Here is a 15,201-nt window from a genome sequence, read left to right on the forward strand (position 1 = left end):
TATGCATTGAGCGTACAATACGAGGATTTGAGTCTTCAACATTTTAATTTATCATTTTGTAATTAAAGAACAAGTACGTCTCCCTTTTTTGTATATACAATATGTGTCTTAATGATATTAGTCTCAATTAGAAACAAATTTATGTCGACCAATAACAAAAAAAGCATTAAATTAAAACTCCTAAATATTTTATAGCCAATGTGTGATGCTCAAGTTTCATTAGATACGTTTATTTTCTGTGTTTATAGGTGTCCATAGTTGATCCCGAATGGAAGCGTATGTTGTTTGAATTACATTGTGAACTATAAATCCATGATCATTTACTGGAAAGGACTTAAAAATCAACAAATCAACTTGAGATGAAACAGGATTTAAAAATGTCATTATATGTACTGGATATCTGTGAAATATGTCCACCATTTTCATACATCGTGTTGGCTGGTGTCAATAGTGTTAACTGTAGGTTTCGCTCAAATATTAGATCCAGGTCATGTCTTTTATATTCTACATTGGAAATAGGAGTATAATTTCTTAATTTAAAAAAAATCAGATGAATATTTAAAAATATTGTTTTCTGTATAATACGAAATATATTAAGCATTAATTATATCTTATACTTTTTACAGTGCCTCCAATTATACCAGACAGAAGAATCCAGAAAATGGAAGTGATAGAAGGTGACACTATTTCAATCATGTGTCCAGCTGACGCTCTTCCACCTCCAGCTGTTCAGTGGTTAAAGGTAAACATATAAATCAATTTTACTCATTATGAATTTCATCTAGTTAAACGATTGTTATAAGTTTATCTGGATTCTTTTCGTTCAATTAATGTATTACAAAAGTCATAGTGAATGCTGCATTTAATATCAGATGAATTCTAACTAGTATCTAACATATTAGATTTCTAGACTACAGAAGAAATCATTGTGATGTTGATATTAAAAAATGAACAGAAATATATATTTTAAGCATTCATATACATTTACTAAAAGATATATATCCTCATATTGTATTCACATTACTGTATTAGAGATACAAATTGTTAATTTCTTTTAAAAGATCACTAATTCATTTCGATTTCCAGACAGAAGAATCTAGATTCTTCATTAATCCTTATTAAAAAGTCATTAATTCACTTCGATTCTATATGTTCGAAATTATAAACATGTTAATCTACTATAATTATATGGGCGCATGAGAGGATGATTCAAATTAACAACAAATTGGCTACTTACCAATGAATTCTCCCTTGAAAAGCCAAAACACTTCAAAGCTGATTCCTTCCTCAGTGGCAAAGTGAAAGGGATTAAAACAGATAGGAGACAAAAGGTGTAAAACAAGGAATACATACCAGTAAATAAATAAATGTAACGTAAAGAGTAGATTCTGAGATGAAAGAGCAGAGCGAAGTGCGAAAGGAGTGGATTGAATTAAAGGAAGCACGGTATCTATGTTACGTCACTATTGCCAGATTCAAAGTAAGCATCAAAAGTAGGTATCCAAGTTCTATCAATATTGCCAATATCAAGATTCAATGCAAGTTTGTATTTGTGAATAAAGAATGATTCTTTAATCTTCCGTTGTTTTCTTGTTTTTGCTGAACCTATTACCTTAACTTGTTTTATATTATGTGTATGTTGTTTTAAAAGAAAAAAAAGTGTTTAGGCTTTTCAAGGGAGGATTCATTGATAAGAGCCAATTTTTTGTTAATTAATGTTAATCTACTGCATAACTTTTCGCTTTGTGAGAAAATTAAGTTATTTAAATCTAAATAAATTTACTTATAATATTTTAAACTTCAAATTTATTTACAACTGAAACAACATACTATTTAAGAAGCTCTATATACATGTAAAATGTTTCTATTTAATCTTAAGGAAAAAAGTTACACCATATATAGTTAACATTGAGCACATACTGTATATTCAATTATAGCTCTAATAGTAAAATCTTCAGCAGAGATTGAAAATTGACTTTTGCTCACCTTTGAGGAAAAAGTTCTCTTTTAACAACGGTAACTGAGATTCTCAACTCATATTAACGTTTGTATAACGTACATCTGTATAAGTATACTGGTTATGTATATTTTTTTTGATTAGGTATTTAAGTTATTAACTGTCTTCATGAATTTTATAGGAATTCTGCATGAGGTTTACAAGTTCATTACAATCAGGATTTAGACAAAATCATAACACATACGAGTAAATATTCTTCGTGTATGTATTACAAATAATTTTTAATTAGTAATCAATGAATAGCTAATCCTTAAGTTTGTGCTCCATTTTGTAGAAAATTCTAAAGAATAATAATTCACCAGATATCTACTTTTGTTTCGTAATTTATTTGGTCTAGGAATTAATTCGTGCGGGTGGACAAGAGATGGCGCAACGAACGGAGCGTCCCACAGTTCCGTGTATCCATACATGTGTTGCAAACCCCTGTCATCGCGTATCGTTCGTAGTATAGGGCAGTAGATTAAAGCGTCAACAACACCAGTTTGTAGTTAAGTGAACATGGCGCAATTTGTGCCTGATAAAGTGTTTTTGCGGGGTGTCCTGCTGCATTACTTTAACATGCAGAAAAGTGCGACTGAAAGTCATCGTATTTTGGTGGAAGTGTATGGTGACCATGCTCTAGCTGAGCGAACGTGTCAGAAGTGGTTTGCACGGTTTAGAAGTGGTGATTTCTGCTTGACAGACCAAGAGCGAGCTGGACAGCCAAAAAAATTTCAAGACGAAGAATTGACAGCATTGCTCGAGCAGGATTCGTGTCAAACGTAGGAACAACTTGCAGCAGCATTAGGCGTTGATCAAACAACAGTCTCCAAACGCTTGAAAGCCATGGGAATGATTCAAAAGATGTCACATTGGGTTCCACATGAATTGAAAGACAGAGACGTTGAAAGACGAAAAACCATTTGCGAATTGCTGCTTCAACGACAGAGCAGAAAGGGGTTTCTGTATCGAATTATTACGGGTGATGAGAAGTGGATCCATTACGAGAACCCTAAACGAAAAAAGGCCTGGGTGAAACCAGGTGAACCAGGTCCATCACAACCAAAACGAGATATTCACTGTGCAAAGGTTATGCTGTGCATATGGTGGGATATGAAAGGTGTGGTGTACTATGAGCTGCTGCAACCGGGTGAAACTATGAATGGAGAACGTTATCGACGACAATTAATGCGTTTGAAGCAAGCTCTGGCCAGAACACAACCAGAATGGGAGAACAGACATGATAAACTTATTGTTCAACATGATAACGCTCGCCCACATGTCGCAAAACCGGTCAAAACCTATTTAGAAAATGTCGGATGGGAAGTTTTACCCCACCCGCCGTATTCACCAGACGTTGCTCCTTCGGACTACTACTTGTTCGATTGCATTAACAACGATTTGATTGGCGGTTTACTTCTTCAGAAGATATCGAAACATGGGTCTCTGACTGGATCGCTTCCAAGGATGAGGACTTCTTTCGCCACGGAATCCGTACATTGCCTGACAGATGGGCGAAAGTGGTGGCTAGCGATGGACAATCTTTTTCTTAAGGTATTTATGTATTTTGTGTTTGTACTACAGCTTCAATGTGTGCGTACCAACCGCACGAATTAATTCCTAGACCAAATACATCAAAATAATTAAATTGAATTACACCTTATCTTAACATCCATATACAAGCAGTGTTTATTCCAACTAAAAAATCATGTGACAGACATAGTAATGTATCATAATGTGGCGCATCAGACATGTTATATTTATTGACAGATGAGTTATCATATAAAATTAATTCTTATTTGTTATCAGGATGGAGAACCTCTGAATTTCAAATCAAATGAACGAGCAGACGAAGTGCACTTTGCTTTCGACACATTCCGTAAAACTTTAACAATAATTGAAGCCCGGCCCTCTGATGAAGGAATATACTCATGTATAGCTACAAATATTGGAGGTCAAACTGATGCCCTTTTTGAACTAGATGTGCTAAGTCCACCACACATTTTGGATTTGTTTTTTAATACTGAGTACAATATGAAAGTTGGTCAAGAACTGAATTTAAATTGCTCAGCTGCAGGTGATCCTGAACCCAATGTAAGTAGTAAAATTAGTTTTTACTTTATGTCGAACAACAATTGTCTTTGTAGGCTATCAAGAGGGTTTAATGAGATAATAATTGTCTTATTACACTACTATCTAAGCTCTAGGATTAATTTTTGACGGTGACAAATAGCCTAGCCTTATTGCTGACACTTCGTACAAACACCAATCAACCAATCAATCTAGAATTATTGCTCGTATTGTTATAGTAAATAAGTGTGCAGTTATACATATTATTATAATCGTTAACTATTTAAATGTGAACAAAATTAATAGTCAATGAACTCAAATAAATGTTTGTTTACCCTAGCTTGAAATTTATTCATTATTCATCCTTCGTTTCGTTTTATCAAAATTGGCTCAAAAAATTCTTCTTGACTTGTAGAATCTATAACGCGGTACCGAGTACGTGCTGGGGCACTACAAAATTCCTCTCATAAGCTCCTTTCAGAATGTAAAAGATTCACGTCCAGATGTTGTAAAAATTCTTAATTCTTAAAAAATCAAAATTAAACTTTTCCGTGTACTTAAACATTACGGAAAATTTTTGTTTTTCCCATTATTTTCGTAATGTAACTTGATTTCCTTTGTGTTCTGAACGCCCCATTTCTGAAATTGAATTGTAGATCAATATAGACAAAAATCGATGTATAATTCTTAAAAAATAAAAGTAGACACTTACGATTAGAAGTTATGTTATGAAACCATCAAAATTCTATTACAATGCTATGGATACCAAACATTGCTGTAATGCTATTAAGTGCAATATATTCGATAACTAATTTAGAGTTTACGTATCCAGTGAAAGAAATATTTGGCGTGAACACCTTTCCTCTAAGTTGGTCATTATTAAAAGGAATTGATCTTTTCTAATTAGAATTCATTGAAATATATATAAACATTGAAATTCGATGCTAAATACAGGGTGATTCAAAAAACGGGAAATTTTGAAAATTGAATAATTTCATGGAAACAAATTTAAAGAAAAATTATTTATCTCATTTAATACTAAAAAAAATGCCATTTTAGTACAGTACAATTAAAAATAATGCCATTTTAGAATACATACAGTACAATATATATATATATATATTTTTTTTTTAAGATGACATCTTGCAGATGAGCTTTTGCCTTCTCTACTTAAATATTCCTGCAGTTTCTTCGTTACGTTGTTCATGGTTTGCCGTAACATCTCAACTAGAATTTAGGCAAATGCTTCTCGGATTTTGGTCTTCGAACACTTGAACTATACAATTGTAAAGATGATGAGTGACGACGGATTAACCAAAATGGATTTCTTATGACAACATCTCGAACAGCTTAGATATTGTCTGGTGTACAAACGGTTCTCTCATGAGTTGGAGGTTTCTTTTTCATTTCTGAACCAGTTTTCACGAATTACGTATCCATGTTTTAATTACATGTGCTGATGGAACACGATCATGGTGTCCTAAATTAAAATGACGGCGGAATTCTCTACGTGCCTCCTCCACACTGTCATTGTTCCTATAAAACGCTTTGATCGCGAAAGCACGTTGCGCACCACTCCAAGCATTCATAATAACTAAATGGCAGGATGTCGTTGACAGGCTGGCGTACATTATTCAGTGTTACCAAACGCCCACTGTTGCCAACACAACTTTCAAAATTTCTCATTTCTTTGAATCGCCCTGTATTACAAACTCTTTACGTTTTCTGTCAATCTACGAATTGAATGTGAGACTCATAAGCACATATGTTGAATATACCTTATGTGGGAAATCAGAAGAAATTTTTTGCAAATGTTTATGTCTACTTTGATATTTTCATGTATAATCCTATGTACATGATTAATCCTAAATTAATAAGTGTTTTTTTTTTTTTTAAATTATTATTATTAAGGTTGTCTGGAAGAAGAATGGTGTTCTCGTATCTGCCTATTCTGCTCCTGGAGTAGTATTACTTTCCAATGAACACATACTCCACATACCTAAGGTACGGCCTTATGATTCAGGTGTATATGAATGTGCAGCAATGAACAAAGTTGGAGTACTAAAGAAAGATTTTACAGTGAATGTTCATGGTAAGTATTACTTTTAGCCTTCATTGCTATACTGTCAGTAAAATAATTTAGTTTATAATTAAATTAACTACGTAATAGTAGCGGCTCGTGAGGGAGTCATATCGGTAAAAAATAAAATTTCTTCTCTTAGTTTGAAGCAATGAAAGTTTTTTTTTATCGGTATGAATTCTGAGTTCACATGTACGAAATAAAGATTTTTGTTCAGTTCAATAAAAGGACACACAATGTTAATTCTTTCATTTTGACTTTCGGTTAACACTTTCGTTTTGAGAGACATGAATTTAGTGACGAATGCATTAATAGAGCACATAAATACTGTCTACAACATGTAATGCTATCATATATTATTAAATCTCGGATTATAGAAATAAAATCTTTGTGTACAACAATGAAAATATTTTCTGATTCTTTACCTGCATATGGTAAATTTCGTTGATAGACTCAAATTAGGAGTGTAGTTAGAGTAAAATACATTAGAATAAATTTTAATAATGGGAAGTTTCTCTGAAAAAATCAAAAGCGACGTACACTGACCGATCACTGACCCATGATCACCATATAGAATAGGGTTGCCACATGAATTTTATGATGACAACTAACAGATACTATTGTATATATATTAAATTTTTGAAATAGATATAAATAAATAAACTTTTTACTTCTAATATTCATTAAAGCTTGTTTTCACATACAATTTCAGGGCACAACTTATCCTCTTGGTCAGTGTAACTGGTAAAGTCTTGCTGCTAAGCGAATTCCATGTTGAAGAAAATTTTCATTGCGATTAATCCTGAAAATTAAATGTATGAGATCTAAGTTATTATTATTATTATTATTATTATTATTATTATTATTATTATTATTATTATTATTATTATTATTATTATTATTATTATTATTACCAGATTATTATACACAATATAAATAATAAGTGACTCAAATCTGTCATATGGATATAAGAATTCGACTTTCGAAAGCTACAGCATAGATAAAACCCATCAAAGAAGTTAACTTACTGACGTGATGAGAATTCTGAGTTGTAAAAATGAAAAGTAAAATAGTCAAATGGATACATAAGAAACAGTTAAATTTATAAAATGATTTTAGTGAAAAGAAAGTGTGTAAAGTTATTATATGCTTGTATTGCTTGTACTTTCTAAAATTTTACAAATTTTAGTTGTTAGGAATTCTTATTAATTTTTTTTCCTGAATGCAAAAATAAGTAGCCCGAATTTTTATATAGTTTATTGGTGTGGTAGAAAAATACTGTTCACTTTTATCTTTTTTTTTTTTTTAATCAATACTTCTTGTATGTATATTGAGCCACAATACGATTCACACGAATGGCAATTTTTCTGTGAATTCAAATTAGTTTCTACACAGCACCACCTGAGTTTGAAGGACCTACAGAGGAATGGCATGAAGTGGTACGAGGAACATCACTTTCCCTCAGGTGCCCACTGAGTGGATGGCCTTTGCCTACGATCACGTGGAGGAAAATTGATGGACTTAAGTAAGCAATGTTAAATACAGGAATAAGTAATATTACCATTATAGGTTTCTTCTATATGTTCTACATATATTCTCTTCTGTATTTCAATTTTCACTACCCTACTTCCATTCCAACTTATCCCACTACAAACTTCTTCTTTATATTGTATTTAATTTAAATTTGTCACCTTCTTCTCAATCCACTACATTTTGTTCTCTTGTGCTAATTTGAACATTCTGCGGACCTTAATATTTTCTGCAGTCTTAAGGAAACTCTTTCTTAAAATTATCTAGTAATTTTAGTAATTCATTCTGCCATGCCACGTCATCCAATACCTATCTTTCGTAAAATTTCGTATTTGTTTGAATTCTGTACCTTCTTCGAGCTTTATCCTTTTTCTTATTTTATCTGGCGTTAGAGAATGACCTAAACACTAGCAGTTTCTCAAAACGACTATGTACACATACTTTATATTTTCTTATATAGTATATTGTATTAATATTTATAAGATCATATAAAAAAGATAATCAGAAGAACAGTCTAAAATATTCTTTCAATTTTCGCATTTTCTTTCAATACTATTGAGCTATGAGCTATGCCAATTCTAGAATTTTATCAAGACCTTCATGCTTTCATTATGAATAAAATACCTCACTTCGTACAGTATAAACTATATTAAGATTAGAATAAAAAGCGTGTTTACTAGTTGAATCATTAATTCAGACATTTTCAATTTCCAGCCAGAACAGTAATATAATTTTATACGAAAATAAGGAAAATTTGGATTTAGTTGAAGTTCAGAGAGAAGACAGTGGAATTTATGCTTGTGAAGTGTCTAATTCTGTTGGTTTAAGTAGGAAAACATTCAACGTAACCGTTCTAGGTAAGTACAATGTAATTACATTAGATGTATTATAATCAGTGTTTAGGGCGTGTTCTTGGTAATAAAATGCATGCATTTCAAAGATACCCAAGTTAATATTGATTTCCAATAATGTTTTGCTGAATGTAAGCAAACAATATTAAACCAATTCATGTAGGATTAAATAATTCCAGTTACGCATAGTTGACATGGCGTTTGAAACCTAGTTAAGATTTACAGAAAGCATTTTAGCTTTATTTATAAACATCATACATATACATCAAATTATAGTTAAATTCGGTTTTTGTTCTTTGTAAGTATCAGAGTACTTCAAGAAGCCAACCTTCTATATATTCTATTAGCACTTTTGCTTCTGATGTCTATATACATTTTATAATTTCTCACTTCGTGCTATATGTTAAGATAATACAATAACATTATTGTTGGCACTATTTAGAACAAATAAAATGATCACGCAGTTAGTGGGCTCAATATATTGTGACTTCAATACTTTGATTAATCCTAGATTTTAAGTATTCTAACCGAAGGACGTTCTAGCCCCTCTACCCTAAAACTAAAGCTTTATCCTCGACGTAGAAAAATGTTTTAATTGTCGTATACGTAACTTAAATTATATAATAACGTAATTATAATATTATATAAAAATATCACGTAAGAAACATTGTTTTTGTTTGAAGAACTGTTTTAACTAACTGCTAGTTACCTAGAATTATATTTCTTTAACGATTTTAACAGTATTTCGATTATAATAATAATTATACTTCATTAACGATTTGAAAAATATTATGATTAATTTTATATACGAAAAGCACAATAATTTTATTGCTTCTCTATTTCGCATTCCGTAAAGAAAAGTGTCAAAATTCTAATAAATAATTACTTGAACTACTATATTATTGTATTATTATTATTGTTATTGAAACATTAAAAAATATAATTAGGTTAATTAAGAATAAGAATAAGAATGAGAATAAGAATAAGAATTATTTATTGCCGTTAAACAACATGATGATGTAAAAGACAACGTCAAAATTTAAGTTTGCGTACATATAATATTTACAATATAATTAATCTATACAATACTTTATATTTAACCTAGGACTACTTTTCTATTCTAGTTTGGAATTTCTTCCTGAAATTCTAAAATGCTATATATACACTTTTCTAACAGCCACTTTTTACAAAAACATTTAAAATTTTTAATCTCCATTTCTCTCACTCTAATTGGCAATAGGTTATAGAATTTCATCCCTATATATTTATAACTATTTTGCGTTTTGCACAACCGCACATGGGGAATATCTACTTCATTTTTGCACCTTGTATTGTGTGAGTGAACACTACTTCGAGTAGCAGCATAATTTGTACAGTTTTCTTTGATATACATAATAAGGCACTATAATATGTACACGGACGGGATGGTTATTATGTCAAATTTTTTGAAAAAAAGACTACAAGATTCTCTCTCTGGAATTCCTGTTATCGTTCTTGTCGCTCTTTTTTTGCCACTTAAATACTGTTTGTGCTCCGGAAGAATTACCCCCTATAATATGCCATACGACAGATGAGAGTGAAAGAACGCATAATATGCAGTAATTAATAGACTTTTACTTACAGATATTTTTAATTTGTAAGAAATATATTAATTATTTTAAATTCATAATCAATACTAATTATATTTACTTTCATAAAACCTTGTAACATACTATTAACCCTCCGTAGTACGCGCCGCGTTGATAGGCCACCGCCAGGTGTAACCTGCCGTGTAGCTTCCCCCTTCACAATCACGCGCACACTGACTATACTGAATTTGATCGGCAGTTTGCTGGTAGTTTGCTCTGAGTAAACAGTTTCGAGTGCGGAGTGTCGCTTCGCGCGCGTGCTTTAGTGTTTTCAAAGTTGGGGAGTTTGACTCAGCGTGCGGTGTGCACAAATATGGGCGAAAAACAACAAGAACGGATACTGCGTATACTAGAAGATGAAATAGGAGCTTCAGATGATAGTGAAGTAGACGTAGACGAAGAAAACAATCACAATTCTGAAAGTGAGCAATCGGCTGATGAAAATGACGCACGCGTGCTTAATTGTAACATCAAGCCACGCGCGCGGAGTCTCACACCGCAATATGTATTTATCTTCTTTTTAATGTGTATTTTGTTTTGAAGCGATTTTAAATTGTTTAATATTTTCTTTTAAATGTTTTTGACAATTGACAACGTATATTTTACAATATAAACTCCTTTGAACAGTTCTAATATTTTATTACTCTACCACAGTTAGATTTGACGTGCGATGGAGAGTTAATAAGAACGATTTATACTAGAACATCTTACTAACAAATACCTAAAGATGATAAAGGAAATTATTAATTAATTCAGAAATAATGTGTATGTCTCTTCGTGGCTGAATGGCTCAGTGTGTGGTCCTGGGTTCCATTCTCGGCGGGAGTAATTGTCTTGATTATAAACTCGGTATTCGTTCGGATTTAACTTTAAATAGTAGGTCCAGTCTCGTATAGCCTCAGTCTGTAAATAGATGTTAAACCAATCCAATCCAAGATATTGTGTGTGATGACGGCAATAATAAACTGCCGAAACTATAACACAAGTTATCTTGCTTAGATTTTATTATTTTTTCTTAGTTATTAATTTTATATATATTACAAATGAATGTTAATTAGATTTTATATTAAACTAGAAGTACAGACTTTAATTAAAATTAATTATAAAAATAAAATGAAGACTCAGATATTGAAAGTCGAGGAACGTTTAACTGAAAGACTTAATTTCATTTCGTTCTATTTCATATATTGGAAGATTGACTATTCAAAGTAATGGATTTCAATTAATGCAATGTTTTTGTCATTGTTCTCAAATATTAAAGTAACAATCTAAAATCTGAGAAAAGATTATTAAAAGATGTAATATGTATCAATAACATCATATTATAAATGAATGTACATATTATATACATACAAAAATTCTTTAAGATGTTTGTACAAATTTGCTGCAAATTTGTGCATTTTAATGTGGTATACTTATTAATTTCAGATATGAATATAGGAACAATATAAACTGTAAACATTACATTTCTTACAGTTTTTTCTTTTCAGAACCACCTCTTATATTAAACGATGGATTTTTGGAAGATATCAGGTTGTCTCAAGGAGAAAACTTAACACTCTCTTGTGAAACTACAGGAACACCAACACCATATGTGATTTGGCTGAGAAATGGTCATCTTGTAAATCATGGTTATCGAACAAGTAATACAAGTAATGAAACAACGACTCACTTTCTCTCTATTTATAATATAAAACCTACTGATGGTGGACGTTATGTTTGTCTAGCCTCAAACAAAGCTGGAGTAGAAGAAATTGAGTTCAGAGTTAAAGTCCTTGGTGAGTATATTGTCAGTTTTTAAAAGTTAAAATTGTATTGATTTTTCAATGTGTTAATATTAACATGTGTCATACAATATCCTTTTACAAAATGTAGATCACCAACAGATTTTGGGATCTTTTGTGTGTTTAAAAAAAATGTAGAAATAAAGCAAATCCAATGAGGAAGATAGTTGGATTCTGACAACTCACGAAATCATGAAGTGTGCATCAGGTGTAATGGCGTTTTAAAACATCGTGTTTTTTAATAAGAATATCTTATCCTGTCCTTAAAAGACACACACACACACACACACACACATATATATATATATATATATATATATATATATATATATATATATATATATATATATATATATATATATATATATATATATATATATATATTAAGTACTGGTGTTACGTTACAAGAAAATTATACTTTTTGAAACTGCAATCAACAATAACTTATCACACAAGGTACTACAAGATGTACATAACAATTGACGCTTATATTTCCCCTTGTGTTTAAATCAATTAAATAATACTTCAACATTACTGAAATTATTATAATTCTTATAAAATATTAATGTTTCTCCATTCAGCAGGATTATCTATTAAAATTTGTAACTGTCTGGATTTTTATAATAATTGTAATAATTGTTATTATGTTATCTTTATGTATAGTGATGACATTTCGTATGGGAGATGTTTATACTCAATTCTAACTAAACAATTCTCTCCATGCTGCACAATCCTTAGTGTAAAAGGTTGTATCTAGCTAACAGATTTTAATTTTTGTGTTCAGTGATGATTTCAGGGTGTGGCCCGAGGGAATTTTCCCCTGGAACCAGGAAATTTCCCCGCGGGACCATATCCTGTCGTGCTCAATGAAGATTCCCGGAAATTTCGTAACACTACTTGTCTCCCTCAGTGTATTAAAATTCACCGTGAGAGAATCTTCTCAAATGATTACTGGTTATGTTTAAAATTATTATTGACCACCACAAAGTAAATTAGGACAGTAAGCGTCTTTGGTTGTACGAAGTGCTTTGCTCTTCGCATTTGTTTCGCTTTTGAGTATTTCTAAATTTACATGCATGACATCATTTGTCAAAAATGACCAAGCAAAATTAAAGGATAGTGCTCTGTTGGCGATACAGAAATTTAAAAATTATCTTAGAGAGAATAAATTCAATACAGTCCTCCTGCTGAAACTTGAATAAACATGTATATCAGCTATGTAATATCACCCTCCCGAAATTTAATTTTTACTGATGTAAAAGTAATACTTAATATTTTAATAGTGTGCACAGTACGCGAGTTCAGAAAGGAAAATATAAGTGGAAAATATAAATTAAGTAATAGCAACCAACAAGCAAAAATGATTTTGAAAATAATAAAAGTCTAACTTTATATCCTTGTTGTTGTTGTTGTTGTTGTTGTTGTTCTTCTTCTTCTTCTTCTTCTTCTTCTTCTTCTTATTATTATTATTATTATTATTATTATTATTATTATTATTATTATTATTATTATTATTAGTAGTAGTAGTAGTAGTAGTAGTAGTAGTAGTAGTAGTAGTAGTAGTGGTGGTGGTGGTGGTGGTAATGGTAGTGGTGGTTACAAATTCTTTAAGTCATATATGGAATTTCTTAATTTTTTCAGTGTTTATATGTTTGATAAAGCATTAGATTATTAAATATCCGAGCAAATATTAGTTTATTACGGATACTTTATTGCTAGAGCTAACTAAGTATTTAAAAGTATTGGGAAACACAAGGCTATTCCTCGTATAGTACGTAAATCTTACATTCGTCTTTTTATTATTTAAGTTCCACCATCGATGTCTGGAGGGCGAGAATCGGAACTAATAGAATCTCTCGAGGGATTACCTATCATCATGTCATGTCCTGCCAGTGGAAGTCCTGCGCCATCCATTTACTGGGTGAAAGACAGTAAACCACTTGATGATAGCTCTCATTCTCAAGGTCGACATTTTTATATTCAACAAAGTTCTACGGAGCATTCTGGAAGTTACAAATGCATAGCAAAAAATGACGCAGGAAATATATCTAAAAGCTTTGAATTGAATGTTTTAGGTAATGTATTTTAACTGTATTTTTGTTTCTCCTTTCTTTTTTTTTAAATTTGTTTCTCGGAAGTCACTTACACTATTAGTCCATCCTGACAGTAAACTTAACATTAACGAGACACCTTTTGGGTTATTGTGTACTCTCACTCTTTATAAATCTTTAAGTTGATATTACCAGAAACGCTTGTCAAAAATTATCCTGGAAAGCTTCATGCAAGACCTTTACTATAACAACGCAATACAAGATCCCATATGACTCGGCAAACTATTCTCCTTACTTTATGATCTGGCACCTAATAATTGTCATCTGTTTCCCGAATCGAGAAATCTTTACATAGTATGCAGTAGTAGTGGCCGGCGTATATTGCGCCGAGTCAGCAAAAATTTCTCGATTCTGATTGGCTGAGAGAGGTCACGTGACGTTAGGCCCCGCCCACGCGGGAAATTCAAATTTTCAGGTCACGTGGTATGACGTCATGAGTCACCCTGCGGGGAAATCCCTCACTAATTTGTTCCCTTTTACGGGTAAGATGTGTGTTTCTGATTGGTTGATAGCTGTCACGTGATTTTAGACCCTGCGATATTTGAAATTCGTTCCCTTTTACGGGTAAGATGAATCCTGTACCTTGAATTTGATTGGTTGATAGCGGTCACATGATCTTAGACCCTGGGTTTTGAAATTTGGGTATCCTCTTTGATGAGTACTTTGGTACTACGATACATGATCTTAGACCCGCTACACGCTGAACAGGTCACATGGTATGACGTCATGTTTTACCCTTGCGGGGAAATCCATTACTAATTCGTTTCCTTTTACGGGTAAGATGAGTGCTTTGGTACCTTGATTCTGATTGGATGATAGAGATCACGTGATTTTAGGTCCTAGGATTTTTGAAATTAGGGTGTCCTTTCTGATGTATACTTTGGTATCTCGATTCTGATTGGTTGATAGAGGTCACGTGATCTTAAGCCCTGGGATTTTTAAAATTCGTTCCCTTTTTTTTACGAGTAAGATGAGTGTTTTGGTACCTCGATGCTGATTGGCCGACAGAGGTCACATGATCTTAGACCCGCCACACACCCCATGAGTGAAATATAGAGCGATATGTCGGTGATCCTGGATTTTAGAATTTTGTTCCCTTTTATGGTTATCCTTAAAGTTCCCATGGAGGGCTCAACCTCCTCCTTAAATAA

At 32.0% G+C, this 15,201-nt stretch overlaps 1 protein-coding gene across 2 annotated transcripts in view; it reads left to right on the forward strand.

Moving 5' to 3' along the window:
- The window catches only part of LOC145690080 (hemicentin-1-like), a 117,957-nt gene that overhangs the window by 26,718 nt on the left and 76,038 nt on the right, over window positions 1-15,201 (forward strand). For both annotated transcript variants that reach the window (XM_081764608.1, XM_081764609.1), the window contains exons 12-18: window positions 627-742; window positions 3,806-4,090; window positions 5,978-6,158; window positions 7,542-7,671; window positions 8,391-8,533; window positions 11,646-11,933; window positions 13,748-14,014. In XM_081764608.1, the coding sequence (XP_081620734.1) occupies window positions 627-742; window positions 3,806-4,090; window positions 5,978-6,158; window positions 7,542-7,671; window positions 8,391-8,533; window positions 11,646-11,933; window positions 13,748-14,014 (1,410 nt within the window). The remainder of the gene's footprint in view (window positions 1-626; window positions 743-3,805; window positions 4,091-5,977; window positions 6,159-7,541; window positions 7,672-8,390; window positions 8,534-11,645; window positions 11,934-13,747; window positions 14,015-15,201) is intronic.

The sequence above is a fragment of the Thermobia domestica genome, chromosome 7 (assembly GCF_964235325.1).
Source record: "Thermobia domestica chromosome 7, izTheDome1.hap1.1, whole genome shotgun sequence".
Classification (NCBI taxonomy): domain Eukaryota; kingdom Metazoa; phylum Arthropoda; class Insecta; order Zygentoma; family Lepismatidae; genus Thermobia; species Thermobia domestica.